The sequence below is a fragment of the Salmo salar genome, chromosome 07, assembly GCF_965601325.2.
Source record: "Salmo salar chromosome 07, fSalSal1, whole genome shotgun sequence".
In the NCBI taxonomy this organism is placed as follows: Eukaryota; Metazoa; Chordata; class Actinopteri; order Salmoniformes; family Salmonidae; genus Salmo; species Salmo salar.
In genome coordinates, this window is record NC_138297.1 from 47,180,809 (window position 1) to 47,208,070 (window position 27,262).

The 27,262-nt window shown below is 47.4% G+C and overlaps 2 protein-coding genes across 9 annotated transcripts in view; one reads left to right on the plus strand and one right to left on the minus strand.

Annotated features, from left to right (window-relative positions):
• Window positions 1-16,487, plus strand: part of LOC106609289 (plexin-C1) — a 34,654-nt gene extending 18,167 nt beyond the window's left edge. For 4 of the 6 annotated variants that reach the window (XM_045722013.2, XM_045722015.2, XM_045722014.2 and 1 more), the window contains 20 exons: window positions 1,766-1,868; window positions 2,071-2,250; window positions 2,376-2,546; window positions 2,670-2,772; window positions 2,986-3,087; window positions 3,308-3,411; window positions 3,548-3,589; window positions 3,721-3,845; window positions 4,057-4,255; window positions 5,338-5,484; window positions 6,400-6,568; window positions 6,763-6,863; window positions 8,737-8,809; window positions 9,509-9,543; window positions 9,624-9,719; window positions 10,021-10,184; window positions 12,038-12,185; window positions 14,828-14,968; window positions 15,059-15,133; window positions 15,656-16,487. In XM_045722013.2, coding sequence (XP_045577969.1) covers window positions 1,766-1,868; window positions 2,071-2,250; window positions 2,376-2,546; window positions 2,670-2,772; window positions 2,986-3,087; window positions 3,308-3,411; window positions 3,548-3,589; window positions 3,721-3,845; window positions 4,057-4,255; window positions 5,338-5,484; window positions 6,400-6,568; window positions 6,763-6,863; window positions 8,737-8,809; window positions 9,509-9,543; window positions 9,624-9,719; window positions 10,021-10,184; window positions 12,038-12,185; window positions 14,828-14,968; window positions 15,059-15,133; window positions 15,656-15,760 — 2,383 coding nt within the window. In that variant the 3' untranslated portion in view covers window positions 15,761-16,487. The remainder of the gene's footprint in view (window positions 1-1,765; window positions 1,869-2,070; window positions 2,251-2,375; window positions 2,547-2,669; window positions 2,773-2,985; window positions 3,088-3,307; window positions 3,412-3,547; window positions 3,590-3,720; window positions 3,846-4,056; window positions 4,256-5,337; window positions 5,485-6,399; window positions 6,569-6,762; window positions 6,864-8,736; window positions 8,810-9,508; window positions 9,544-9,623; window positions 9,720-10,020; window positions 10,185-12,037; window positions 12,186-14,827; window positions 14,969-15,058; window positions 15,134-15,655) is intronic. The other 2 variants (XM_014207927.3, XM_014207928.3) reach the window with 2 other exon arrangements.
• Window positions 16,104-27,141, minus strand: LOC106609290 (centrosomal protein of 83 kDa). 3 transcript variants are annotated; one of them, XM_014207931.3, is made up of 16 exons: window positions 27,061-27,141; window positions 25,901-26,080; window positions 25,629-25,779; window positions 25,414-25,506; window positions 24,891-25,022; window positions 22,629-22,880; window positions 22,320-22,451; window positions 22,050-22,164; window positions 21,729-21,873; window positions 21,291-21,440; window positions 21,095-21,170; window positions 20,805-20,962; window positions 20,523-20,652; window positions 20,319-20,422; window positions 20,046-20,241; window positions 16,104-16,736 (listed from the first exon to the last, which is right to left on the minus strand). In XM_014207931.3, the coding sequence occupies exons 1-16, from the start codon at window positions 27,120-27,122 to the stop codon at window positions 16,590-16,592; spliced, it is 2,223 nt and encodes a 740-aa protein (XP_014063406.1). In that variant the 5' UTR covers window positions 27,123-27,141; the 3' UTR covers window positions 16,104-16,589. The 3 variants fall into 3 exon arrangements, with proteins under 3 accessions (XP_014063406.1, XP_014063405.1, XP_014063407.1); XM_014207930.3 differs by having other exon boundaries at window positions 25,901-26,083; XM_014207932.3 differs by lacking the exon at window positions 27,061-27,141 and adding an exon at window positions 26,275-26,373 and having other exon boundaries at window positions 25,901-26,083.
• Between the last annotated feature and the right edge of the window lie 121 nt (window positions 27,142-27,262).

The window sequence follows — 27,262 nt, forward strand, 5'->3', positions numbered from 1 at the left end:
TCTGGCAGTTCCGGGCAGTCTGGCCACTCTGGCATCTCCGGGCAGTCTGGCCACTCTGGCAGCTCCTGACTAGTGGGCGGTTCTGGCGACTCTTGACTGACGGGCGGTTCTGGCGACTCTTGACTGACGGGCGGTTCTGGGGACTCTTGACTGACGGGCGGTTCTGGCGACTCTTGACTGACGGGCGGTTCTGGCGACTCTTGACTGACGGGCGGCTCTGGCGATTCCTCACTGACGGGCGGCACTGGTGACTGTTGACTGGCGGGCGGCTCTGGTGACTGTTGACTGTTGGGCAGCTCTGGTGACTGTTGACTGGCGAGGCTGGGTTTACGCACTTGAAGCCTGGTGCGTGGTGCTGGTACTGGGCGTACCAGATTGGGAACACGCACCTCCAGGCTAGTGCGGGGAGCGGGAACAGGACGATTCGGACTGGGCTGACGCACTTCCGGGTCCGCACGAGAGACAGGAGCTGGAAACCCAGGGCTATGGAGGCGCACAGGCGGTCTTGATCTTACCTCCTGCACAACACGTCCTGGCTGGATGGAACTAGTAGCCCTGTACGAGCGGGGTGCTTGTACAGGGCGGACTGGGTTGTGCAGGGGCCTGATGGTAGCCGTGCGTAGAGCGGGAGTTGGATAGCCTGGTCCTCGGAGGCGTACCGGCGACCAGATGCGCTGCGCAGGCATCCTCCTACCAGGCTGGATGCCTGCTCTAGCACGGCACCTGCGAGGGGCTGGAATAACGCGCACCGGCCTGTGCGTGCGTATGGGTGAGATAGTGCGCTCCTCAGCGAAACATGGCGCTCTCCACCTCATATGCTCCTCCATAAAACCACGGGTAGCTGGCTTCCGGCTCTTCCTAGGCCTAGCCAACCTACCCGTGTGCCCCCCCCAAAAAAATGTCTTGGGGGTGCCTCTCGTGCTTCAACGCCAGTCGTGTCCCTCGGAAACGTTCCCGGTCCATACCATCCTTACTCCATGGGCCTTCTCCGGCCATAACCTGCTCCCATGTCCATCTCTCCCCATAGTCCGTATCCTGAGCGTGCTGCTCCTCTCTCCGCTGCTTGGTCTTGGTTTGGTGGGAGATTCTGTCACGGCTGTCTTCGTCTTCTGACGATATAGCGAAATCGTCGTCTGAAAATGTAGACCAATACGCAGCGGATGTCGTGTTCATTTTTTTATTTAATTAATCGCTCACGTGAACACTATACAAAAAAACAATAAACAATGACAGTGCAACAGTTTTGCAGGCTATCCTAACGCAGTGCAAAAACAATCTCCCACAACAGACAAACACAAACACAAACACACCCTCATATATGGGACTCTTAATAAAAGGCAAATAGACAACACCTGCCTTCAATTGAGAGTCCCAACCCCAATGAACCCAAACATAGAAACAGACACACTAGACTCAACATAGAATTACATAAACATAGATCATAAACCAAAACCCGGAAATACTAAATCAAACGCCCTTTTACCAAAACACCACCCCGAACCACATAAAACAAATACCCTCTGCCACGTCCTGACCAAACTAAAATGACAATTAACCCTTATACTGGCCAGGACGTGACATCATGCTTGGTTAGCTAGTTTTACTTAATTTATTCTGTGAAATGCTTTGTTTTGTGTTACAACTTTTTTTTCTTTCTCTGGCTTATTTAAATAATGCTGATGGGACATGACTACAATTCCCATCAGCACGCTAGGTGTGACCAATAACCCTCCTCTGATTGGATGATTTCGTATGTGTCCTGCAGTGGGAAGAGGAAGATCAAGGTCCAAGGGTTCCATCTGGAGTTTGTGGAGGGAGTTGTTCATGACCACGCCCCTCAGACCATCCATACCAACTACAGCTCTGAGGTAGGCATCTTAACACACTGATTTAATTGATTTCTTGACTAAGTGTCATGTCTTCACCCACTCTCACGTAACCAGTCAGTCACCTAATATGAACATGCACACTGCCACACCTCACCAAACCTTCACCTTCACACAACACAGAAATCAGTCATGGGGGCCTCAATATCTGAGGTATTCTAATTCATGTTGTTGGTGTTTTTAGACTCTGTGGTACCACACACCTCTCTTTGAACACATCAACCAGGCAGTCACCTCCACTGTGTCTCTGAGAGTGGCCAATCAGACACTGGCCTGCTCATCACAGCTCACCTACCATCCCGACCCAGAATTCACCAGCTACACCGCAATCAAGACAGGAAATGACCTGCGTGTCACCATTGAGGTATACACACATGCACATGCATGGAGGCATGGATACACACACATATGTACGCTGGTAGCACACTCTCTCTCTCTCTCTCTCTCATTCATTCATACACTCACATTCCATTTCTATTTTTATTTCAGAAAAGGGCTGACAAGTTGAACATCACCACAGAAGAGATCTTAGTGTTTGGTGTTCAGGAGGAGAACCAGGATGTAGAGTGTGTCATGGACACCATCGAGACGAGCAACGAGACTGACTCTGTCATCTGTGAGATAAAGAACACTCACAACGCTAACATCAATTCACTGAGGGTAAACCTCTTACTCAGATAAATCCAAAAAGGTTGTGAGTTGCTCGTGGAAACTCAGAATCAGAACTGTCCTTGGAAATAGTATTTTACAGTCAACACGCATTATGATGGGTTTGTTTTTCAGATAAGAGTTGGTAACTTCACCAAAACACTTTTACCAAAACAAGCTGCACCTTCACTGCTAATCATCCTTGTGCTTTTACCCATCATCATTGTGGTCATTGTGGGTAAGTATTCACCTTCACCTTCATCAACTTTGTTTTGACTTCGTGTCTCATGACAGACTGTACATGTCCAATCAAGTAGCTGGCACACAAGATTTGGTTCTGGGTTCTGAAATTAGGTCTGACCTGGTTTGGTTGAATAGGTTTAGGTATGGTGGTGTGTGTGTGTGTGTGTGTGTGTGTGTGTGAATAAAGCTCTTGTCCTGTCCTGACCAGGTGCGGTGTGGTATTCCTACAATAAACAGAGGAAAATGGCGGCACAAATGAACAAGCAGCTGGAACTACTGGAATGTGACATCAGAAATGACATCAGACAAGGTCAGTCGTCGTGGTCACCCCGACCTTGATTTATATTATTTAAATCGCACGCAGATAGGCACACACACACTCATACTCACTGATGCACCAAATTGGCATCATAAATGGATTTAACAGAGTAAAGACCCATGACTACCACCCACATACAATTAACACGTAGGGTTCATACGCTACAGTTACACCAAAAATAAACGCCTTTACTTACCCTTCTGTTCTCTAGGATTTGTGGATATGCAGACGGAAAAGTGTGATTTAATTGAGAACGTTGGAGCCATCCCTTTCTTGGACTACAAGCACTTTGCTTCCAGGATCTTCTTCCCTGACGTACGTAGGAGCAGAACACAGAACAGAGTCGATGCAGTATACCTAATACAGTCTGCTTTAAAATAAGAAATGTTGTATTAAATGGACAGATAGGTTGTGTTTTAATGTTCATAGTTTGTCCTATTGTTTCTATTAGGGTGGACCTGTGATGACCTCCTGTATCAAAGACATTGGCCAGGTGAGATTTGATTTGAACCGTATGGGAAATCTGCTCGTCTGATTGCCATAACATTACTTTATCAATGACTGGAAGGGAAACAGAGGATGTAATAGATTTCCATAAGTAGCTAACATCTGTCCTGTGGTCAGGACGCGGTGAAGGTGCAGCCAGACAAGAGCTGTCAGGCCCTGTCCAGACTGATCCGGGATCAGGTGTTCCTCACCTCCTTCGTCCACGCTCTGGAGGAGCAGAAGAACTTCAACGTCAAGGAGAAGTGAGTCAGTGAGGACAGGACAGGACACAGTTTAGACCAAGAGTCACTTAGCTGGTTTGGGTATAGGATATACGACAGATAAGGTTAAGGTAATGTATATAGTACAGTAGAAATGGTTTAGGTGTTGTTTAAGTCATTATGGATGAGCAGGTTGGTGTGTATAGCAGGTAATAGAGATGTCATAAGTCTGATGTTTGTTGTGTCCTACAAGGTGTGCGGTGGCCTCCCTGCTGACCGTGTCCCTCCACGGTGACCTGCCCTACCTGACCCAGGTGATGGAGGAACTACTCAGGGCTCTGATGGATCAGCCCAGTAACTCCCAGCCCAAACTCATGCTGCGACGCACCGAGTCCATCGTAGAGAAGCTGCTTACCAACTGGATGTCCATCTGTCTCTACGGCTTCCTCAGGGTCAGTCTGTCTGTCTCTATGGCTTCCTCAGGGTCAGTCTGTCTGTCTCTACGGCTTCCTCAGGGTCAGTCCGTCTGCCTCTATGGCTTCCTCGGGGTCCGTCTGTTTGCCTCTACAGCTTCCTAGGGGTTCGTCCGTCTGCCTCTATGGCTTCCTCGGGGTCCGTCCGTCTGCCTCTACAGCTTCCTTGGGGTTCGTCCGCCTGCCTCTACGGCTTCCTCGGGGTCCATCCGCCTGCCTCTACGGCTTCCTCGGGGTCCGTCCGTCTGCCTCTACGGCTTCCTCGGGGTCCGTCCGTCTGCCTCTACGGCTTCCTCGGGTCCGTCCGTCTGCCTCTACGGCTTCCTCGGGGTCCGTCCGTCTGCCTCTACGGCTTCCTCGGGGTCCGTCCGTCTGCCTCTACGGCTTCCTCGGGGTCCGTCCGTCTGCCCCTACGGCTTCCTCGGGGTCCGTCCGTCTGCCTCTGCGGCTTCCTCAGGGTCCGTCCTTCTGCCTCTGCGGCTTCCTCGGGTCAGTCCGTCTGCCTCCTCGGCTTCCTCGGGTCAGTCCGTCTGCCTCTACGGCTTCCTCGGGGTCCGTCCGCCTGCCTCCTCGGCTTCCTCGGGGTCCGTCCGTCTGCCTCTACGGCTTCCTCGGGGTCCGTCCGTCTGCCTCTACGGCTTCCTCGGGGTCCGTCCGTCTGCCTCTACGGCGTCCTCGGGGTCCGTCCGTCTGCCTCTACGGCGTCCTCGGGGTCAGTCCGTCTGCCTCTACGGCTTCCTCGGGGTCCATCCGTCTGCCTCTACGGCTTCCTCGGGGTCCGTCCGTCTATCTATATCAGTCTATATTTATTATTTTCTTGCTACTTCTATCAAAGCCTTATTCATTCATATTGTATGTATTTATTACCCTCCATGTCATTATGGTTAGCTCACAGTACATTTTTTATTTTTCTCTCATACATTTCCACGTGTGTTTGAGTGTCTATGTAAATGAGTGTCTGTTTTTGTAACTTTTCATATGAGTGCATGTTAATGAATCATACCTAATTGAATACCGGTTTGGGTGTGTTTAACTGAGCTGTGTGTGTTGTGTCCTAACAGGAGAGCGTGGGCCAGCCCCTTTTCCTGCTGGTGTGTGCTCTGACCCAGCAGATGTCTAAAGGCCCAGTGGACTCAGTCACAGAAAAGGCTCTTTACACACTTAACGAAGACTGGTTACTGTGGCAGGCTCAGGACTTCAGCCCAATGGTACACACACACACACACACACACACACACACACACACACACACACACACACACACACACACACACACACACACACACACACACACACACACACACACACACACACACACACACACACACACACAGCACACTGCCACGAACACACCCTTCCTGGATCTAGGGCAAGGCGAGAGAGGTAGTTGGCAGTTCCTCCTTTATGTTTTGTTTGTTACCAGAAAAGTTGTGGTTAGGGGAGCTAGTCTGCTAGTTGTGGTTAGGGGAGCTAGTCTGCTAGTTGTGGTTAGGGGAGCTAGTCTGCTAGTTGTGGTTAGGGGAGCTAGTCTGCTAGTTGTGGTTAGGGGAGCTAGTCTGCTAGTTGTGGTTAGGGGAGCTAGTGATGTTACCCTCACAAAGATCCTCACATGCGATGTTGACAGGGAAACTATTGCTGTTTTAGGAAGCTATTAGTAGATATGGCCTCCGCTTTCGCACATTTCTCAGTTTGTCTCTCAGAAGCGAAAGATTAACCCATTTAAATGAAAGAAACGAGTCTAGAAGTAAATGGATCAGAGCCAAAATGGACCCAGACTCTAGTCTTTATAAGCATAGGTTGAGCCATATGGTAATCCTGCTGAGACAGTTGCTCAGTGGTTTCTAATACCAGAGAAATGTTATCCCTGTAGTGTATAGGTTTTATTGTATGAAGTCTATCAAGTGATATACACAGACATGTGGCTTTATAAAAATGTAGCTAGTTGTATGTTTTCCCTGACCCAACTAGAAAGATAGTGGGAAAGGTTAGCTTCAGTGGTTAGCCACACTGATGAATAGATCTTATCTCACGTTTAATTTTATAACCCAAACCTCATGTAAGTAGCCTACATCATGATGTATGTGTGTCTGTTGACCCCCTCCTCCACCCACCCTCCACCCCAGAGGCTACAGGTGCTGTTTGCTGTGGGAACAGACGGAGAGGTCAGTGAGCCTCTTGAGGTCAATGCTCTGGACTGTGACACGGTGGAGCAGGTCAAGGAGAAGATTCTCCTGGCCTTCAAGACCAAGTTTGGCTTCCCCTACAACACCCCTCTCCAACAGATGCACATCGGTCAGTTTCCGTACCTCATGTGTCCGAGACATTAGGAGAGAATGCAAGAGTGAAGAGTGCTGGCGGGAATTATGACTCTAAAAGCATGTGTACCTCAAATGAAACATCTTGATCGATCATACATTCTTTCAAAGGAATGGCTTTCAAATGTTCATTAGAATGAATTCTCTCTCTCTGTTTCTTGAACTCTGCAGAGTATGAGAAGAATGGAAGGTTTGTCCCACTGAAGGAGGTGGATGCCAGCTCAGAGGTTCTAGGAGAAGTGACCATGCTCAACACACTCAAGCACTACAAGGTTAGAGAACACTACCAAGATTCCTGATACAGGAAATAAGCCTAATCTCACGTTCAATATTTCTCTCCATATCTCAAATCACCGTCTATGACAGAGAATATATATTTTTTTACATGTAGTTGAAGGCCTAAATTAAAAAAAAATGCAGATTAAAGGTCCAATCACTGGCAGCTGTAGTATTACTCAATGGCTAATGCCTGGATTCCATCAGTACTGCTGAAGAGCTGCGCGATTGGAATTTAAAGGCAACGTTCCCGTGTCTGCGGAGACTGCATTCACTGTAAACCCTGCATATGTCGGCTCAATAGGAAAATACCTTTCCATTTCAATCGTGCTATAACGCGGATCTTCCGCGATCCGGATTCAATCTAGTCCTGAGTAGTTGTAATAACTAGACGGATTGGGTTGTCAAATTGTTGCTTAATGTCGCCAAACCACATGCACAAATTTGTCAGGTATCTTATAAGTAGAGGGTCCCACTAGACCAGAACACCCTTGACATTGAATCAGAGTACTAAGTACAGTGTACTGCTCTGCTGCTCTCATTCTGCAGCCTGCTTTTCAAGGCTAATAACAAACAGTATTAGCTCCATTCAAGTGTAACCCTCTCACCAGGCTCGAATATGACTCTCACAATATTAACTTATGCAGAGTATCTCAGCAGCATGGGATGTTAGGTGAGAAGGACATCTCCAATAAGAATTCCTATTGTAAACTATCTAGGGTTATGACAATAGGGTATTAACTTCAGATTAAATGATTATAGGTTTCTGTTATTGAATCAGGATAAACCATCCCATGCATTAAATTAAATTGAAACAATCAATGACTCCACCATGGCAATATACATAACGTTCCATATGTGTATTAAAACATTTTTAAACACAAATACATTTTCAGACACGTCAAAAGACATAAAAAATGATAAACCCCAATGAGTCCAAATTATTTCAAGTTTGCTTAAATAAACCGTTGGCGTGCATTGGAGCTCAAAAAAATGATGACATCCAAAAATATCCTGAAACACCTCACGTTGTGGTTACTCACGACTTGGTAGATATTCCCTCAGCGAAGTATGGCAGTTCCATGCAGGTTTCCTCACAAAGTCCAAGGCAAGCACAGCTACCCATGCAGACAGTACTCCTTAGCCGTAACCGATATCCCATGGGAACACGAACTCGTTAAGCTTCCCAAGCAATTATCTCCCGGTGTCACACGATGCTAGGCTAACCTCAAGGCTGGCAAATACCTCCACAACAAGACGATAGCTTCAGTCTTTACTAAGTTTTAACAAAATTATAACTCTTTTATAAAATAAAATATGTATTTCCCTTCATGTCTTAGTAGGTATGGGTTTTGTTCTAGTTCTGTCGTCTTCTTTTATAATTTCTTTACCAACCGTCCTAAGGTAAAAACGTCCATCCTCTCATCAACGTCTTTTCCCTCTCTTTTTTCCAGGCCTCCCGTTTACCAGGTCAACTCCCATTGGCCACAACTTAACAAGCGACCTTATTGGTCAAAACTTAAACTTCAAAGTAAAACAAACTATTCACTTATACATTAAATAAATATTTCTTCAAAAGCATAATGCATTAACAACATTACAGTTTAGGAGCAATTCAATCATCTTTTAAATATATAACCAATTAATTATAACAAATAAACTCAATACCTGGTTCAAACAAGGGTATTACACAAGGCAGTCTGGCTGGTAGGACTGAGCTGCCTGTCACAAGGCTAAACCAGACCACAAATAGATTAGAACTCCTGTACTCTTTATTAGTCTCACTGTAGAACATTACTGTATTTTAGGTCTACCAGCTGGTTGAGAAGCTGGTAACTATCGACCCTCTAACTCGGTGTGTGTCTACAGGTACCAGATGGAGCGTCCATCAAAGTGCTCTCTAAGACCCATCCCAGTCTGAGTCCTCAGAGCAGCCTGAAAGGTAAGGGTGTCAACAGAGATTGCCATGCTACAGTACACCATGCCTCCATAGCTCCTAGAGATGTGGATCTTGTACACTTTGCCTCACACTGTATTAAACAGGAAATTAATGGTTGTGTGTGTGTGTGTGTGCGTGCGTGCGAGGAGGGGGGGTGCCTAGAGTACACTACACACAGAGTACACACAAACAGTATTCACACACACACACAAGCGCATGCTCATAGTTAATGCTCATCACACTACCACACACGTGTGCACGGGGTAACTTTTGCGATTCGCTTTGTCAAAGTCCATCTTTTATTTATTGTATTTGTTTATTTAAACTTTTATTTTGGCAGGGTGGAGTCCCATTGAGACCAAGGTCTCTTTTACAAGGGAGCCCTGCGTGCAAACAATTACTCAATCAAGGCAGCATGGGCCCATAAGAAATACACAAAGAAACATACAAATAAAAAAACAACATTCAACAAAACAAACATTCCTCAGTAAAGTTGAGTTTAAAGTAGACATGTTTTGCTCCACATTTACCCTCCCCATCTTTGTAATATTGTTATATGGCAGATGTGAAACACAAGTGAGATGCAAAACCACTTAACTGTGTCAGTTTATATAAAACACTAACAGAAACCAGGAAGCTATTTAGTACAATTGTCTGGTATTGAGTCATCCATGGTGACCTGTTGTTGTGTATTTGTCACAGACGATCAGAACTACTCCACAAAGTACTTCCATCTGGTAAGTGCCAACATGACCTCTGAATTTGATGTCACTGATTTGCGTTTGATATGATTGATTAATGGTGCTCTTTGACCCAGATTGACCCTGACATTGACCAGGACCAAAAGAAGAACCCAGAGAGGAAGAAGCTGAAACTGAAGGAAGTGTACCTCACCAAGCTGCTCTCCACCAAGGCAAGAAAACTCACTGTTAACTTACATCCTGACCTGTCAAACCAACCCCTTTCAACCTGCCACTGTGCTCTGATAAATGGTTAACTGAAAGATGGAAATCTAGACTCTTCAGTTACGTGAGATCCAGCATACATAGTGACTGTGTAACAGTTCCCTTCCCTTTTCTCATTTCCCTTATGAACATTGCTTTAAAAAAAAAACATGGATAGGTACTAAAGTGGCTTGCTTAGAGCTGTCAGTGCGGTTTCAGTGTAAGGGACATTATATATGACCATATGCCCTCCACTTCCTCCTTTCTCAGGTGGCTGTGCATTCGTTTGTGGAAAACCTGTTCAGAACGATCTGGGGAACCCCTAACCTCAAAACCCCGCCTGCCATCAAGTACTTCTTTGACTTCCTGGACGCCCAGGGAGAGAGCAAGAGGATCAGTGACCCGGATGTACTGCACATCTGGAAAACCAACAGGTATGTGTTCATCTGGGTCATATGGATGTGTCACTGCAACCTTAAAGGTCCTTAATGATGTCACCATTGTCCTTGATTCTAGGCAATGTTGTGATGCTATTTTTATTGACTTGGCCATGGCTTTTGATACGGTAGATTCTTGTGGGCCGCTAATGAGTATTGGTGTCTCTGAGGGGTCTTTGGCCTGATTTGCTAACTTCCTCTCTCTCAAAGAGTGCAGAGTATAAAGCCAGAAAATCTGCTGTCTCAGCCACTGCCTGTCACCAAGGGAGTACCCCAAGGCTCAATCCTAGGCCCACGCTCTTCTCAATTTACATCAACAACATAGCTCAGGCAGTAGGAAGCTCTCTCATCCATTTATATGCAGATGATACAGTCTTATACTCAGCTGGCCCCTCCCTGTATTTAGTGTTAAATGCTCTACAACAAAGTTATCTTAGTGTCTGACAAGCTTTCTCTACCCTTAACCTTGTTCTTAACACCTCCAAAACAAAGGTCATGTGGTTTGGTAAGAAGAATGCCCCTCTCCCCACAGGTGTGATTACTACCTCTGAGGGTTTAGAGCTTGAGGTAGTCACCTCATACAAGTACTTAGGAGTATGATTAGACGGTACACTGTCCTTCTCTCAGCACATATCAAAGCTGCAGGCTAAAGTTAAATCTAGACTTGGTTTCCTCTATCGTAATCGCTCCTCTTTCACTCCTGCTGCCAAACTAACCCTGATACAGATGACCATCCTACCCATGCTAGATTACGGATACATAATTTATAGATCGGCAGGTGAGGGTGCTCTTAAGCGGCTAGATGTTCCCTACCATTCGGCCATCAGATTTGGCACCAATGCTACTTTATAGGACACATCACTGCACTCTATACTCTTCTGTAAACTGGTCATCTCTGTATACCCGTCGCTAGACCCACTGGTTGATGCTTATTTATAAAACCCTCTTAGGCCTCACTCCCCCCTATCTGAGATACCTACTGCAGCTCTCATCCTCCACATACAACACCCGTTCTGCCAGTCACATTCTGTTAAAGGAACCCAAAGCAAACACATCCCTGGGTCGCTCGTCTTTTCAGTTCGCTGCAGCTAGCGACTGGAACGAGCTGCAACAAACACTCAAACTGGACAGTTTTATCTCAATCTCTTTATTCAAAGACTCAATCATGGACACTCTAACTGACAGCTGTGGCTGCTTTGCGTGATGTATTGTTGTCTCTACTTTCTTGCCCTTTGTGCTGTTGTCTATGCCCAATAATGTTTGTACCATGTTTTGTGCTTCTACCATATTGTGTTGCTACCATGTTGTCCTGTTGCTACCATGATGTGTTGCTGCCTTGCTATGTTGTGGTCTTAGGTCTTTCTTTATGTAGATTTGTGTTGTCTCTCTTGTCGTGATGTGCGTGTTGTCCTATATTTTTTATTTGTAATCACAGCCCTCGTCCCCGCAGGAGGCCTTTTGCCTTTTGGTAGGCCGTCATTGTAAATAAGAATTTGTTCTTAACTGACTTGCCTAGTTAAATTAAGGTTTAATAAAATACAAATACTCATTAGATCACACTGTAGCAAAACATTTTGCAATGGAAAACGAATATGAGCATTTTATTTTTATGAGCATTAAGTTCAAGTAGTCCCTCCATTTTTCAGTGTTTTCTTCCGTTTGGTGCCTAATGAATATGACCCTGATGGTACACCTGTTTGAGTATGTTTATAGTAGAATCCATCTTTCTTAATGTCTTTCCTCATGTCCAATCAATGTGTTGTATTTACTCACTCATACTCAATCCACTGCTCACTGTATTGGGATAGTGATAGAATGTTTGACTGGCCCTCTGTCCTGCTCCTTCCTAGCCTGCCCCTGCGGTTCTGGGTGAACATCCTGAAGAACCCCCAGTTTGTGTTCGACATGGAGAAGACCCCGCCTCTGGACGGCTGTCTGTCTGTCATTGCCCAGGCCTTCATGGACTCCTTCTCCCTGGCTGAGAAACAGTTGGGCAAGGTGGGGCCAGGACAGAGACATTACAGAATATAACGACTAACACACCTCATCTCTTGTGCTTTTGTGTGCGTTTCTGCTAATCTCAATGTCAAATATGCAAAAAGAGTTGGTGGTTCACACAACTTTCAATGTAAAATATACTAGGAGCCATGTAACAGACAAAGGTTGGTGGTTCCAATCTCGTATCTTGCGCGTTTGTGTATGTTTCCACAAGCCTTAATGTCATTTATTCAAAGATGCGAAAATGCGAAGTTAAATTCCTGCTTTGGACCTGAGATGTTTTAGGTTCAAAGTAAATTTCTTGTGTTTTTGTGTAAGTTTACACAATTCTCTATGTCAAAAATACAAAGAGCCTGGTAAAGAATGTGAAGGAGACAGTGGTCCAATGGTTAAATCCCTGCCTAGCAGCAAAGCGGTTGTAGGTTCAAGCCTAAATTCTTGTATGTTTCTGCAACTGTCAATGTCAAATATACAAAGAGAAGTGTAATAAATGTTAAGGAGTTTGTGGCTCTGGTGCAAGAATCTCGCCCCCTAAGGACAGGGATGTAGGTTTGAACCTAGGTGCCCGCTACTGGGCATGGTTGCCTACTGAGGACTCTGCTGGTCAGTGAGTCAAGGCCATTAGTGAATAGTGCTTTTCGAGGTAGTTTCGATTCGATTATTAGTTTTCGATTTCAAATATATTATTTAAACATGAAATGCTCTATGCGGGTTGAATGCTGTAACACAGAATAAAACAATTATTAAAAGTCCCATGATGGTGGTGACTGCCCCTTACTGCTTATCACTTATTAACCATCATTTATTCACAATATTTCAGTTTTTTAATACATTTGATGACTTCATTATTTCATTCGAAGTCATCATCTCATCTCTATAGAGCTGCTGCCTATGCTGTCTGACAAAATCACTATTTTAGTAGTTCTTCAGAGTAAATAAGGCATACTTTTATGACTGCTGAATACCAACTATCAATCACTTAGATCATGTAATTTCAGGTAGCGTCTTGTCTCCAATGTTCCCTCTAAACTGATCCACTTAGATCATGTATTTTCAGGTAGAGATACCTTAAGCGTCTTGTCTCCAATGTTCCCTCTAAACTGCACAAGCTAGGCCCGCACCTCCTCCAGGCCTGCCACACAGAAGAAATGTCAGGCCGCGCAGAGACGCAAGAGATTGAACTTCACTGAGTTCACCACATTAGTTTGCACTATATAGATCAATGTTTTTCTGTGATTGAATCAACATTATATCAGCCCCTTTTCAATGCAACGAAACAAATCAAACTTTGCAAGATTTGAGGGTGTGATTTTGTTGTAGGCAGAGCGCAACGGAGTAGAATTCTATTGGTGGGTAGCCCACTAGGGGTCTTTCAATCACCTGCTAGTGAATGAACGTGCTTTTCAGATCAGTTCAGAGCTGCTCATGTGAACATTTGTTGATATTCTTTGCTAGTTAGCGAGTTATTACCCTAGTTATAGATAAGTATAGGTCAGCAATGGGGAGGTACTGCTTCCTACAAGAGCACAAAACTTGTGGGCTACATTTCAAGCCATCTTTGAAAAGCCAGTCAGGTAAAAAGCTTGTCTTAATTAAAGGGGCAGTGTTGTATTTTGAGACAGGCTTGAATATGCAAATAAGCCAATAGTCAGAGGGGTAGCCTACATTCTAATTATCTGTATGTTAATAATACATTTTATTTTGCGAAGATGTTTCTTGCAACATACAATACAATTTACAGTCACCTATTTGGTCCAATAGTGTTACAGACCAAGTAAAAAATCATTAATGTCAAGCCCTTCATAATGTAAAATAATGTTTTTAAAAATGTCATGCAATGTAGGCCTGCATTGAACACCAGATATTAGGCTACTGTAGGCTATATCATAGAAATCAAAAGCTATTTCCGTGTGAAAATGTTATGGGATTTGCTCCATTGGCTTTGTTGGTAGGCCTACATTATGCTCAAGTAGCCTATTGGCTATTGTCAAACTGTAAGGATATAGCCTCAGTGTTCACAAAAAAATGTGCATTGGAAGTTGCAAATAATTCTCACAACTTTCAAGTTTCCACTCACAAGACCTAACATTTCAGTGACCCAAAGAATTTGAGGCAACATGCTTGTCTCTTCTCTCCCTTTCTGTGTTTGCCCTACACAGACAGGCCAAGTAGAAGCACAATGGATTATGGTCATTGTAGTTAATTACCATGTTTCTTTGCAGTATGTAGAATATTGGCTTGTTGGAAAATACAACTCCCTACTACATCGCACAGTTCAGGCTTGATCTGATTTATCGCTAGAGAAACTGCGCATTGAGCTCACAGAAAAAACAAACAAAATTGAATTCAAATGAACTTAACCGACGTCAATCCATTAGTTGTTTTAAAAAATGAAAAATAAGAAATGTCAGTTAAACGCTCAGCACTAGCATCGATAGGTATAATGCCAGTAGCTGCTTATGGATTTGACAGCTCTACCTTGAATCGAGCCCATAGATGTAAAACAAAATGCAAGCCACAGATTTGGTCTCATAACTTCCAGGCCTCTTAGAATACCTGGCATTGACAATGCTAGAAGCTCAAATGTAAGCACACCTATCACCTAGATTTGACATGACTCTTCTACCCTCTCTCTGTTCCAGCATGACCCAACCAATAAGCTGCTCTATGCCAAAGATATCTCCCAGTACAAGCAGGAAGTAAGGGCTTACTACAAGCAGGTCAGGGACCAGCCACCAATCAGCAGCTCTGAGTTCAAGGAATTCCTGCATGAGGAGTCAAAGGTACCTCCCATCAAGTGGTTCAGTTTTCTATTAAATAATTAATTTTGATATTGTGCTTTAAGGACATTAAATTTATATTTCTTTCTTTAGAAACATGAAAACGAATTCAATGAATCTGCTGCCCTCTGGGAGCTCAACAAGTACATGCAGCGGTACTTTAATGAGGTAAACTGTCTTTTTCACTCCCTTTAGTCTCACCACCCGACTAATCTCCCCTTAATTGGCATTCATGATTGTTCCCATAACCTTCACACTTCCCCTGGACTGTCTAATCACTTCAACCAGGACTAAACATCTTGAAATAGCTGTTGTTCAGGCCAACATGACCACTGTGTAACTGTAAAGCTGACTGGAACAACGCCTAGGTCTTGGGAAATGAGAAGTAACTGCAGTGTCAAGGCAGAGCATAAAACACAGCTTATACACTTCTCTGTGTGGTGGGAGTCAGGCTGTTTTCAGTTCTTCATTTTGTAATGATCTATGGACTGTTTTGAGCTCCACAATGGCAGCTGGCCATACCTATGCCAAATATTTAGTTTAAATTTGCCTAGATTGTGTGGAATGATAATCCCCCATTGTGGCTTATTGCGACTGGCCGAGGTCTTAAATTTATGGACACAAGCTGGCCTTTTATTTTTTTTGCCCATTTGTGAAAACAATTGGATGCGTTTGGTGTTTCCTTGGCAGATTAAACTGAAGCTGGATCAGAACGGCGCCCCCGTGGAGTTGAAGGAGCAACTGCAGCATGTGAAGAGCCTGTTTGACAGCCTCAAGAGCTGTTCCTGGAACTGAGCTCACTCCCTCCCTCTCGACATGCTGAATGCCAGAAAGCTACTCTAAGTACCGATGCCCACCCCGCTTTGTGATTCAAAGACGGAATATGTCCGGAGACTACATAGGGATTTACAACAAGAAAAAAAAAAGGGGGGGAAAAAACTAAAATAGGGAGGCTTTTCAGATTACTGGGATGAACCAAATGATTGCAGGAATTAGCAGGTCACATTCCAGCCAGACATTTACCCAGAAGCAGGGAATATACTCTTATTCTGAAGCTGGGACTTTTGTTTCCTCAACCGAAACTGAAAGAGTTCAGCGCTTCTAGTGGCTCACAACACCAAAAAATATGTACACAACCTCAGTAAAGCATAAACATTTATTTGTATGAATTGCAAATACAAAAACACATACATCTTGAAATAACATTACAAAAAAGTTGTATAAATGTTGTGCAGCTCTTTAGAGCCATGAAACCAACTTTTAACACATGCCTTTGGGACTATCACGCTTTTAAAGTGATGGCCTTAGTGTAAACATTTGATACAAATCTCACAACAGTCAATTAAAACTCTGAGGAAGTCATTGGTTGGCCATTGAAATCATTATTTACATAGGCATCAACAGCAAAGGCATGGAAGGACTAGAGTACCGTTACTCACCAAGGAATGTAAACATTGAATCCATGTAGTTCTCTTTTCATTTGACATGTTTTGTGCCAATAAAATCAAACTTTTTCACAAAATATTTGAGATCTCACTGATTAAATTAGAATATTACCAAACATCACTTTTAGGGTGTAATAAATCCTACGGTGAAGGTCATGCTCACTCTCAGAGAGGAGAGGTCAGAGTTCAGGGAGAGAGTCGTGCAGGCCAGAGCCCCTGTTCCTGTCCATGGGAGGCCCCAGTTCCTCCATCTGCTGCTGCTGAGTACAGGCTAACTCCTCCAGCCTCCGACGTAGCAGTGATAACTCTCTCTGGTGCTGCTCCTCCTGAGAGAGAGAGAGAGAGAGGATGAGAAGGGACAGAAAGGGATGGAGGAGTGACCTCTACCATGTTGCTAACACCTATCAAATCAAAGTTTATTTGTCACGTACACAGATGTAACCGCAGGTTCAGCGAAATGCTTGTGTTTCTAGCTCTAACTGTGCAGTAATACACACACAATCCAGAAAAATTGCCAAAAATAAGCCATGACTAAAAGCATATATAGTGTTTTACTCACTTTGTTTAAACATTAAAGTGAACATAATCATTTAACACTGGTAACTAAGAGCCAATTTATGCTTGACCCGAAAATGTGGTCGGAAGCGCCGTATGGATGGTGTGACGAAATTGCGGAGCCCCCAGTGGGCAGTACCACATCGCCGTGCGCCTTTCAAATGTAACAATGCAGAGGGCTCCCTATAGCTCCACATTGACATGATTGGTTCACGGTAGGTGAGGGCGGGAGGTCCTGTATAAACAAACTCACTTCCTTCACAAAAGCCATATCACCGAAATGCTGCACGGCCAACGCAGACGTCGGAATGACCATGCAGCACCTTTAAGGTGCAGGGCAGGGTACTGGGCGGAGGCCGGCTAGTGACTGAGCTTCAGGGCAGGGTACTGGGCGGAGGCCGGCTAGTGATAGTGACTGAGCTTCAGGGCAGGGTACTGGGCGGAGGCCGGCTAGTGACTGAGCTTCAGGGCAGAGTACTGGGCGGAGGCCGGCTAGTGACTGAGCTTCAGGGCAGGGTACTGGGCGGAGGCCGGCTAGTGATAGTGACTGAGCTTCAGGGCAGGGTACTGGGCGGAGGCCGGCTAGTTATAGTGACTGAGCTTCAGGGCAGGGTACTGGGCGGAGGCCGGCTAGTGATAGTGACTGAGCTTCAGGGCAGGGTACTGGGCGGAGGCCGGCTAGTGACTGAGCTTCAGGGCAGAGTACTGGGCGGAGGCCGGCTAGTGACTGAGCTTCAGGGCAGGGTACTGGGCGGAGGCCGGCTAGTGATAGTGACTGAGCTTCAGGGCAGGGTACTGGGCGGAGGCCGGCTAGTGACTGAGCTTCAGGGCAGGGTACTGGGCGGAGGCCGGCTAGTGACTGAGCTTCAGGGCAGGGTACTGGGCGGAGGCCGGCTAGTGACTGAGCTTCAGGGCAGGGTACTGGGCGGAGGCCGGCTAGTGACTGAGCTTCAGGGCAGGGTACTGGGCGGAGGCCGGCTAGTGACTGAGCTTCAGGGCAGGGTACTGGGCGGAGGCCGGCTAGTGACTGAGCTTCAGGGCAGGGTACTGGGCGGAGGCCGGCTAGTGACTGAGCTTCAGGGCAGGGTACTGGGCGGAGGCCGGCTAGTGATAGTGACTGAGCTTCAGGGCAGAGTACTGGGCGGAGGCCGGCTAGTGACTGAGCTTCAGGGCAGGGTACTGGGCGGAGGCCGGCTAGTGATAGTGACTGAGCTTCAGGGCAGGGTACTGGGCGGAGGCCGGCTAGTGATAGTGACTGAGCTTCAGGGCAGAGTACTGGGCGGAGGCCGGCTAGTGACTGAGCTTCAGGGCAGGGTACTGGGCGGAGGCCGGCTAGTGACTGAGCTTCAGGGCAGGGTACTGGGCGGAGGCCGGCTAGTGATAGTGACTGAGCTTCAGGGCAGAGTACTGGGCGGAGGCCGGCTAGTGATAGTGACTGAGCTTCAGGGCAGGGTACTGGGCGGAGGCCGGCTAGTGATAGTGACTGAGCTTCAGGGCAGGGTACTGGGCGGAGGCCGGCTAGTGACTGAGCTTCAGGGCAGGGTACTGGGCGGAGGCCGGCTAGTGATAGTGACTGAGCTTCAGGGCAAGGTACTGGGCGGAGGCCGGCTAGTGACTGAGCTTCAGGGCAGGGTACTGGGCGGAGGCCGGCTAGTGATAGTGACTGAGCTTCAGGGCAGAGTACTGGGCGGAGGCCGGCTAGTGACTGAGCTTCAGGGCAGGGTACTGGGCGGAGGCCGGCTAGTGATAGTGACTGAGCTTCAGGGCAGGGTACTGGGCGGAGGCCGGCTAGTGATAGTGACTGAGCTTCAGGGCAGAGTACTGGGCGGAGGCCGGCTAGTGACTGAGCTTCAGGGCAGAGTACTGGGCGGAGGCCGGCTAGTGACTGAGCTTCAGGGCAGAGTACTGGGCGGAGGCCGGCTAGTGACTGAGCTTCAGGGCAGGGTACTGGGCGGAGGCCGGCTAGTGATAGTGACTGAGCTTCAGGGCAGGGTACTGGGCGGAGGCCGGCTAGTGATAGTGACTGAGCTTCAGGGCAGGGTACTGGGCGGAGGCCGGCTAGTGATAGTGACTGAGCTTCAGGGCAGGGTACTGGGCGGAGGCCGGCTAGTGATAGTGACTGAGCTTCAGGGCAGAGTACTGGGCGGAGGCCGGCTAGTGACTGAGCTTCAGGGCAGAGTACTGGGCGGAGGCCGGCTAGTGACTGAGCTTCAGGGCAGAGTACTGGGCGGAGGCCGGCTAGTGACTGAGCTTCAGGGCAGGGTACTGGGCGGAGGCCGGCTAGTGATAGTGACTGAGCTTCAGGGCAGGGTACTGGGCGGAGGCCGGCTAGTGACTGAGCTTCAGGGCAGGGTACTGGGCGGAGGCCGGCTAGTGATAGTGACTGAGCTTCAGGGCAGAGTACTGGGCGGAGGCCGGCTAGTGACTGAGCTTCAGGGCAGAGTACTGGGCGGAGGCCGGCTAGTGATAGTGACTGAGCTTCAGGGCAGGGTACTGGGCGGAGGCCGGCTAGTGATAGTGACTGAGCTTCAGGGCAGGGTACTGGGCGGAGGCCGGCTAGTGATAGTGACTGAGCTTCAGGGCAGAGTACTGGGCGGAGGCCGGCTAGTGATTACTATTTAACAGTCTGATGCCCTGGAGACAGAAGCTGTTTCTCAGTCGCTCTGTCCCAGCTTTGATGCACCTGTACCATCTCCACCTTCTAGATGTTACAAGGGTGAACAGGCCATGGCTCTGGTGGCTGAGGTCCATGACCTTCGTGGCCTTCCTGTGACACTGGGTGCTGTAGATGTCCTGGAGGGCAGGCAGTGTGCCCCCGGTGATGCGTTGGGCTGACTGCGCCACCCTTGCGGACGGTGCGATTGCCATACCAGGCAGTGAAACAGCCTGACAGGATGCTCTCACCTAGCTAGGACCAGACCCCCCCACCCCTGTCCACATAATCTTATCCATCATGATCTGAAAGTAAAACTGATCCTAGATCTGCACTCCTACTCCGAGACTCTTTATGGAGACTGTCCCTGATCTGTGAACACCAGTGATGAGGTATATGAGAAGGTACCCGGCTTCAGTGTACTCACATGAAGACTAGGCCCCTCAGACCCGGGTACGAGGACAGGGCCAAGTCCTGTGCCGGTGGTGGAGGTCATGAGGGCGGGGCCTGTGGCAGAGGTCACCTGGTTGCCCAATAGGAGGCGTCGGAACTCGCTGTGTCGGCGCTGCAGCTCCTTCAGTCGTCTGTTAAGGAGGGCATGCTCCTCGGTGTAGGAAGGACGCCTGGGGAGGAACACACACACACACACTGGTCTTAAAACACACACAGTCATTAACATACACTAAGAAAATATACATACGTCTTGGCTGAGCTGGTCTGTAGCTCCAGCTCTGCCATCTTAGCCTCCAGTAGCTGGATCCTGTCCTGGTATCTCTTCTCCTTGTTCTCCGTCATGTTTTTCCTCTGGGACAGAGAGACATCAGAAAAAAGAAGTCAGAGGAGCAAAGGAGGAAGGGAAGAGAGGTAAAGATGGCGGTGAAAGGAAGATAGAAGAGGCAGGTACCTTTTTCTGTGCCAGCGCGGCCCTCTGAAGTTTCTCCTTGGCCTGGCCGTACTTCTCCTGCAGCTCTGCATCCCTCTCCTGCAGTTTGTGTTTCTCACCTAACCACTCCACACGACGCTCCTCCACCAATCTGCAGAGAAAGGGAAGAGAACAAAGAAATAGGAGAGAGGGAGAAAGAGGAAGGTTAGAATAGAAACCACTTGATGGTTCCAACAGTTCCATTCCTCCTCATAGCATATCTATACAGTATACAGACCACAGTATAAAGGCGATGCAGTGTACCTCTCCGCTTCGTGTTGGGTCCTCTCAGCTTGTGAGCGGGCGCTCCTCAGGTCCTCCCGGGCCCTCTCCAGGGTGTCCCTCAGACGCTGGTTGGACTCCAGAAGCTCAGCCTCGGAGTGGGACAACGTACCCAGCTGCAACCCCAGCTCCTGGTTCTGCTGTGAGAGGGAGGGACAGATACGCGGTCAACTCAATGTTGTTTGGACATTAACATATGGCATTTACATCAGCCAATCAATGTTGAAAGGGCAATACAAACTGAATGTCAGTCAGGGGCTGAGCTTTAGTACCTGTCTCAGATCAGTATTATCTGTCTTCTGTCTCTCCAGTTCCTCCAGCTGAGAGCCCTGCTGCTGCAGTTTAGTCCTGACACGCGCAACACACACCGGGTCATTAACACACACACACACACACACACACGTACGTATGTGAAATATATTAGTAATGCACACTATGCACGGGTAAAGCAACACCCCTCTTACTAACCTGAGGATCTGCAATTCCTTACGGGCAGACTCCTCCCCCAGCTGGGCGCCACGGAGACGCTCCTCCCACTCCTCTTTCTGGGTGTGGCCAGCAGCATCCTGTAGCGCCTTCTGCTGCTCCAGCTCAGCCAGACGATCCTCCAGCACCAACCTGAACACACACACACACATTATATACACACGCACACCAGTGGAGGCTGCCGAGGGGAGGACTGCTCATAAAATGGCTGGAACGGAGCAAATGGAATGGCATCAAACGAAGGGAAACCATGTGTTTTATACCATTCCAATAATTCCGCACCAGCCATTACCACGAGCCCACCCTCCCCTATTAAGGTGACACACACATTATATACACACACGATCGATGTACACAATTTCAACAAAGTCATCTGAGACAGTGTGTATGTGAGACAGAGAGAGAGAGATGGATCCTAACTTCTCCTCGTGCACGGTGGCTGTTTTGTGGAACTCCTCCTCGCGAGCAGCCTGCACCCGCCGGACGAGTTCCCTCTCCCTCTCAGCCAGCACCTCCTTCTGTCTCTCCACCGTCCCCTTCAACACCTCCACATCAGACTGCATACCTGACAGATAGCCAGAGAACAAAGGAAGGAAGGGAGAGAGAGAGAGAGAGAGAGAGAGAGAAAGTTGAAGGAGATGAAAGGAGACAGGAAGGAAAGAGCTAAGTTTGCAGACTAAAATGAGAGTGATGTACAGTACATGTATGATCAAAACACACAGAGGTTATTTGCCGAGTTACCTTCCATTTGGCCCTGTAGTGTGTCTCTCTCCCTCTCCACCTCCCCTCTCGACCTGGCACACTCCAGCTTCACATTGGCCACCTCCAGCTTGTGAGAGTGCCTCATGCTCTCCACCTGAGAGAAACAGAGAGACTAGCATGAGCACACAGCAACCTATTGACATAAGTGTTTATGGCGGGGACTGTAAGTCGCTCTGGATAAGAGCAACTGCTATGAGTAACAGCTGATGATCTCTGGGGTTAGAGGTTAAGGATCACATAGGTACTTACCTGGCTGGTGAGAGTGTTGACCTCTCTCTCAGCCTTGTGTAGTCTGCCGGTCAGCTGGGTGTTCTGCTCATGACTCAGCTGCAACTCGCTCCCCAGACGCTCCAGCTGCAGGCGCAGTGACTGCCTCTCTGCCTGAGAAACAATCAAATTGTTCATTACTCCAGAAATCAAAAAGAAGCACACACAGTAAAGTCATTCTACCCAAGTTTGGACTTCCTCCATCAACACATTTATTTCATCATCTAGCTTAAGTTTCATAGTGACAATAACAGTTCAAAAGAATGGACTGACAGAACACAAGTTTCTTACCTCCAGTAACTTGGCTGCAGCCTGGGATTCTGCGAACTGGCGGACCTGGATGCGCTGCACGTTCTCGGCTTGCTGGCCAGAGTTGTCCCTCTGGGCCCGCAGCTCAGCCACCTCAGCCTCCAGGCCCTTCAGACGCAGGTGGAGCTGGGCCTTCTCTCTCAGCAGAGACTCGACGCGTTTACCGTCTCTAGACGGGTCTGTGCCCTGATACTGGGCCATCAGCTCCTCTCTGTCCCGTTCCAGCCGTGATACCTGAACACACACAACATAATCAGACGAGCAACGTCTATACATACACGCAAAAGAATGTAGACACCCCTTCAAATTAGTGGAGTCGGCTGTTTCAGCCACACTAGTTGCTGACAGGTGTATAAAATCGAGCACACAGCCATGCAATCTCCATAGACAAACATTGGCAGTAGAATGGCCGTACTGAAGAGCTCAGTGACTTTCAACGTGGCACCATCATAGGATGCCACCTTTCCAACAAGTCAGTTCGTCAAATTTCTGCTCTGCTAGAGCTGCCCCGGTCGACCGTAAGTGCTGTTATTGTGAAGTGGAAACGTCTAGGACGAACAACGGCTCAGCCGCAAAGTGGCAGGTCACTCAAGTTAGAAGAAAAAGAAACGCACACCTATTTAGGCGAGGTGCTGGCTAGCGGAGTAGAAAACTTGAAAATAAGGGAGCCGCACACTCTAGGAGCTCAGATGCTAAAATGTAATATCCAACGTTTCGACAGCCAAGCTGTCTTCATCAGGGTATGATCACAAACACTGAGAGACGACTCGTTTATATAGTGTCAAGACACACAGGTGCCTGTAATCATGGCCAAGTGTGGCCTAATATCATTGGTTAATTCTCAAATATAAAAATGGCATACAAAGAACAGCATACAAAAAACAGATGGATATCATACAATCATAGATTCATTTTAGACTACACAAGCTTACCAACAATTACAATGGCAAAGTCACAATAATCACAAGAATGGCTTCAGATCAAAGTCTACATTGAGACCGAAGGGAGCAAGAGTCTTTAAATTAAAGATCCAGGCAGCCTCTCGTTTTAACAATAAATTGTCGAGGTCACCCCCTCTCGCAGGGAGGGTGACATGTTCGATGCCAATATAACGAAGAGACGAAATCGAGTGGTTTGCTTCCAAAAAGTGGGCTGCAAAAGTGGGCTGTCGTCTTGCAGTGTTTGTGATCATACCCTGATGAAGACAGCTTGGCTGTCGAAACGTTGGATATTACATTTTTGCATCTGAGCTCCTAGAGTGTGCAGCTCTCCCTTATTTTCAAGGTCACTCAAGTTCACAGAACGGTACCACTGAAGCGTGTAAACAAATGTCTGTCCTCGGTTGCAACACTCACTGCAGAGTTCAAACTGCCTCTGGAAGCATCATCAGCACAAGAACTGTTTGTCTGGAGCTTCGTGATATGGGTTTCCATGGCCGAGCAGCCACACACAAGCCTAAAAACCACCATGCGCAATGCCAAGTGTCGGCTGGAGTGGTGTACAGCTCGCCACCATTGGACTCCGGCAGTGGAAACCGCTCTCTGAAGTGATTAATCACGCTTCACTATCTGGCAGTCCAACGGACTAACCTGGGTTTGGCAGATGCCATGAGAACGCTACCTGCCCGAATACATAGTACCAGCTGTAAAGTTTGGTGGAGGAGGAATAATGGTCTGGGGCTGTTTTTCAAGGTTTGGGCTAGGCACTTTAGTTCCATTGAAGGAAATATTAGCGCTACAGCGTACAATTCTAGATGATTCTGTGCTTCCAAATTTGTGGCAACAGATTGGGGAAGGCCCTTTCCAGTTTCAGAATGACAATGCCCCCGTGCACAAAGCGAGATCCATACAGAAATGGTTTGTCGAGTTCGGTGTGAAAGAACTTGACTGACCTGCAGAGCCCTGACCTCAACCCCATCAAACACCTTTGGGATGAATTGGAACGCAGACTGCGAGCCAGGCCTAATCGCCCAAATTCACTAATGCTCGTGGCTGAATGGAAGAAAGTCGCCGCAGCAATGTTCCAACATCTAGTGGAAACCATTCCCAGAAGAGTGGAGGCTGTTATAGTAGCAAAGGGGGGGGGGGGGACCAACTCCATATTAATGCCCATGATTTTGGAAAGAGATGTTCAACCAGCAGGTGTCCACATACTTTTGGTCATGTAGTGTATATGGAAAGACAAACATACTGTATTAGACCTCACGTTAAAAATACTCTCTCACACGCACGGACGCACACACACCTCAGCATCAAAGCGGATCTTCTTCTCCTCCAGTAAGCGAGCGCTCTCCTCTCTCTGGTGGTCAAACTCAGACTTCAGGAAGGTGTAGTCGTACCGCAGCTTGTTATACTCCGACCTGTACTTCTCAGTCTCCTGCAAGGAACACAGAGATAAGAGGGCTTGTCATAATCAAGGAGGAGAAAGAAACAAAAGAGAGAAAGTTGAATTTGAATGGATGTACCATTTTCATTCTCAATGATCTGACAGTTCAAGTGTGATGGCCCACCCTTCCCTGCCCTCAAAAATGTTCAACGCTTAGTTCTCAAGCGGTTGCTATGGAGATAGCGGTTACAGCTGGGACAGTTGGAGAGCACAGTGGAACTAAAGTGTCAAAGCTATCAAAAGCAGCTGAAGCTGGATAGAAGCAGTACAAAGTATAAAAAACAGGAGCAGAGGCAGTCGGAGGTGGTTGAAAGCAGTCAGGAGCAGAGAACAGTAAATAGCATTAGAGAACAGAGAAGTGTCCCGGGCGCTCGAGGCTCACCTCCTCCAGTTTGTTGAAGCGCTCTCTGACAGGCCCCTCCATCTCCTGCTGCACCTGGGCCCTCAACAGCTCCAACCGCTGGGGGGTCAGCACCTTACAAAACAAACCGACTGCTGTACACACTGGCACAGAGACAGAGACACTGCCATATACAAAGGGGACACTACAGTAGTCACAGGTCGGTAGGTGTGTTTTCTATGGACTAGCTCCAGTACCTGTAGTCGTAGTTCCTCCAGCTCCCTGGTCTTGTCCAGCATCTCCCCTCGGAGTTCAGCCAGCAGCAGCTGCAGTTTCTCCTGGACGGTTTGCTTGTCACTGAGGAGACGCTTCAGCTCTCCCTGCCCCCGGGTAAACTCATCCTGCAGCCTGGGACAGACAACACGGTGAAGGAGATGTATACAAGCGTGAACACAACACACACACAAATGTTTTTTTTTTTTTTTCAGTATTATGGTATTACACACTCACACTTCTCCCGGGCTGTTACCTGGTATGTTCAGCCTTGAGAGTCCGGTAGTTGGTCTTGTGGTTCTCACATCTCATCCGCTCATCGATCAGCATCTTCTGCAGCTCCATGTCAGACCCCCCCAGCTTCACCGTCCCCCCAGGGTCCAGGCTTGGGAGCAGGGGGCCGGACTGAGCGAGGGCTGAGGGGTTCATCTCGCCCCTACTGGATGGATATATCGAGGGAGGAAGAGAGAATGAGGTTAGGGAAAGCGAGAGCTGTGGGTTGTTCCACTCCATCCCTTTTCAAATACATCATCCAATTAGTAAGAAAGATTGACATCAAAGCGAGATCCACTTCTTCCTCTCTACACAAAGGCTTTAGCTCAACGAAATTAATCACAAGACAGAACCAACTTCAAAGGGAAGAGACGTGCAGTGCTCTCCTCGGTTTGCAGGTCAGACATGGTAAAGACTGATGTTGTAAGGATGGTGTGATGAGTGGTTTGGGGCAAATTGCAGTTGTTACCATGGTAGCCCTAAATTCCCCAGCTATTTGTGCAAATGACAACCGCTCAGGTAACTACACAGCCTCAGTCTCAAGTGATTTCTCCACTTTCTGTTGTGGATACGCGTGGTCAAGGGAGGGATGATTATGCTTGATTGCAAACACTGCACTCGACATCTTGGCCTCATCTCAAGCACCCCACCCACCCTGGATAAATGTAGCTAGCTACTCAAAGAACAAAGACAGAATGTCAGACTCAGATGCAACAAATACAGGCAAGGCAATCCAGCCCAGCCAAGACAAACAGTCCCTTTACTGCACACTAAACAGTTCAGCTGACTGTCTTGCCCGGGCCATACGACGTTCACTAGCTACAGTACTTGATAGCATAACTGTGTTTGGCTGATCACTGTCGCACAAAAACAAAATAGCAAGGACACAGATCTCCAAGCGGTCATCAGTAGCTAGCCAGTCATTTAGAGTCAACTAGTGCCACTCTTACTACTCTTTTTGAAAGTGGCGCTTTAACTCCCGCCGTTCTAGCCAACGTACACTAGCTTGCTAACAACCGGTCACTGAACAATGTCAAATCAGTTATCAAGTTAACTGGCTAGCTCTTGGGCACAATTTAGAACGCTCCTTCCTAGAAGCTACCACTTTAGCGATAATAATATGCAGTTTTGATCGTTGCTTACCTCGAACTCGACTCCTTGACAGAACTAGCTAGCTTATCCTGCAGAGAACTACAGATTCGCATGGGATCATGGGAGATGTATCTTAACTCTACTTCAATTTTAACCCCATGTGGTTAAATTGCAACATTACAAAGGCTCTTGGAAAACTCGCTACAATGAATTTTTCAGTTTGATCCATTTTCACAAATTGAATAAAAAAGGT

Bases quoted from the DNA above. Each gene is read 5' to 3' on its own strand.
- LOC106609290 (XM_014207930.3), bottom strand. From the start codon at position 27,122: ATGCGAATCTGTAGTTCTCTGCAGGATAAGCTAGCTAGTTCTGTCAAG. The intron at 22,881-24,890 runs GTGTGTGTGCGT...GTGTGTGTTCAG, and splicing joins AGATCCGCTTTGATGCTGAG to GTATCACGGCTGGAACGGGA. The intron at 20,653-20,804 runs GTACACTGCATC...CTTTCTCTGCAG, and splicing joins ACCCAACACGAAGCGGAGAG to ATTGGTGGAGGAGCGTCGTG.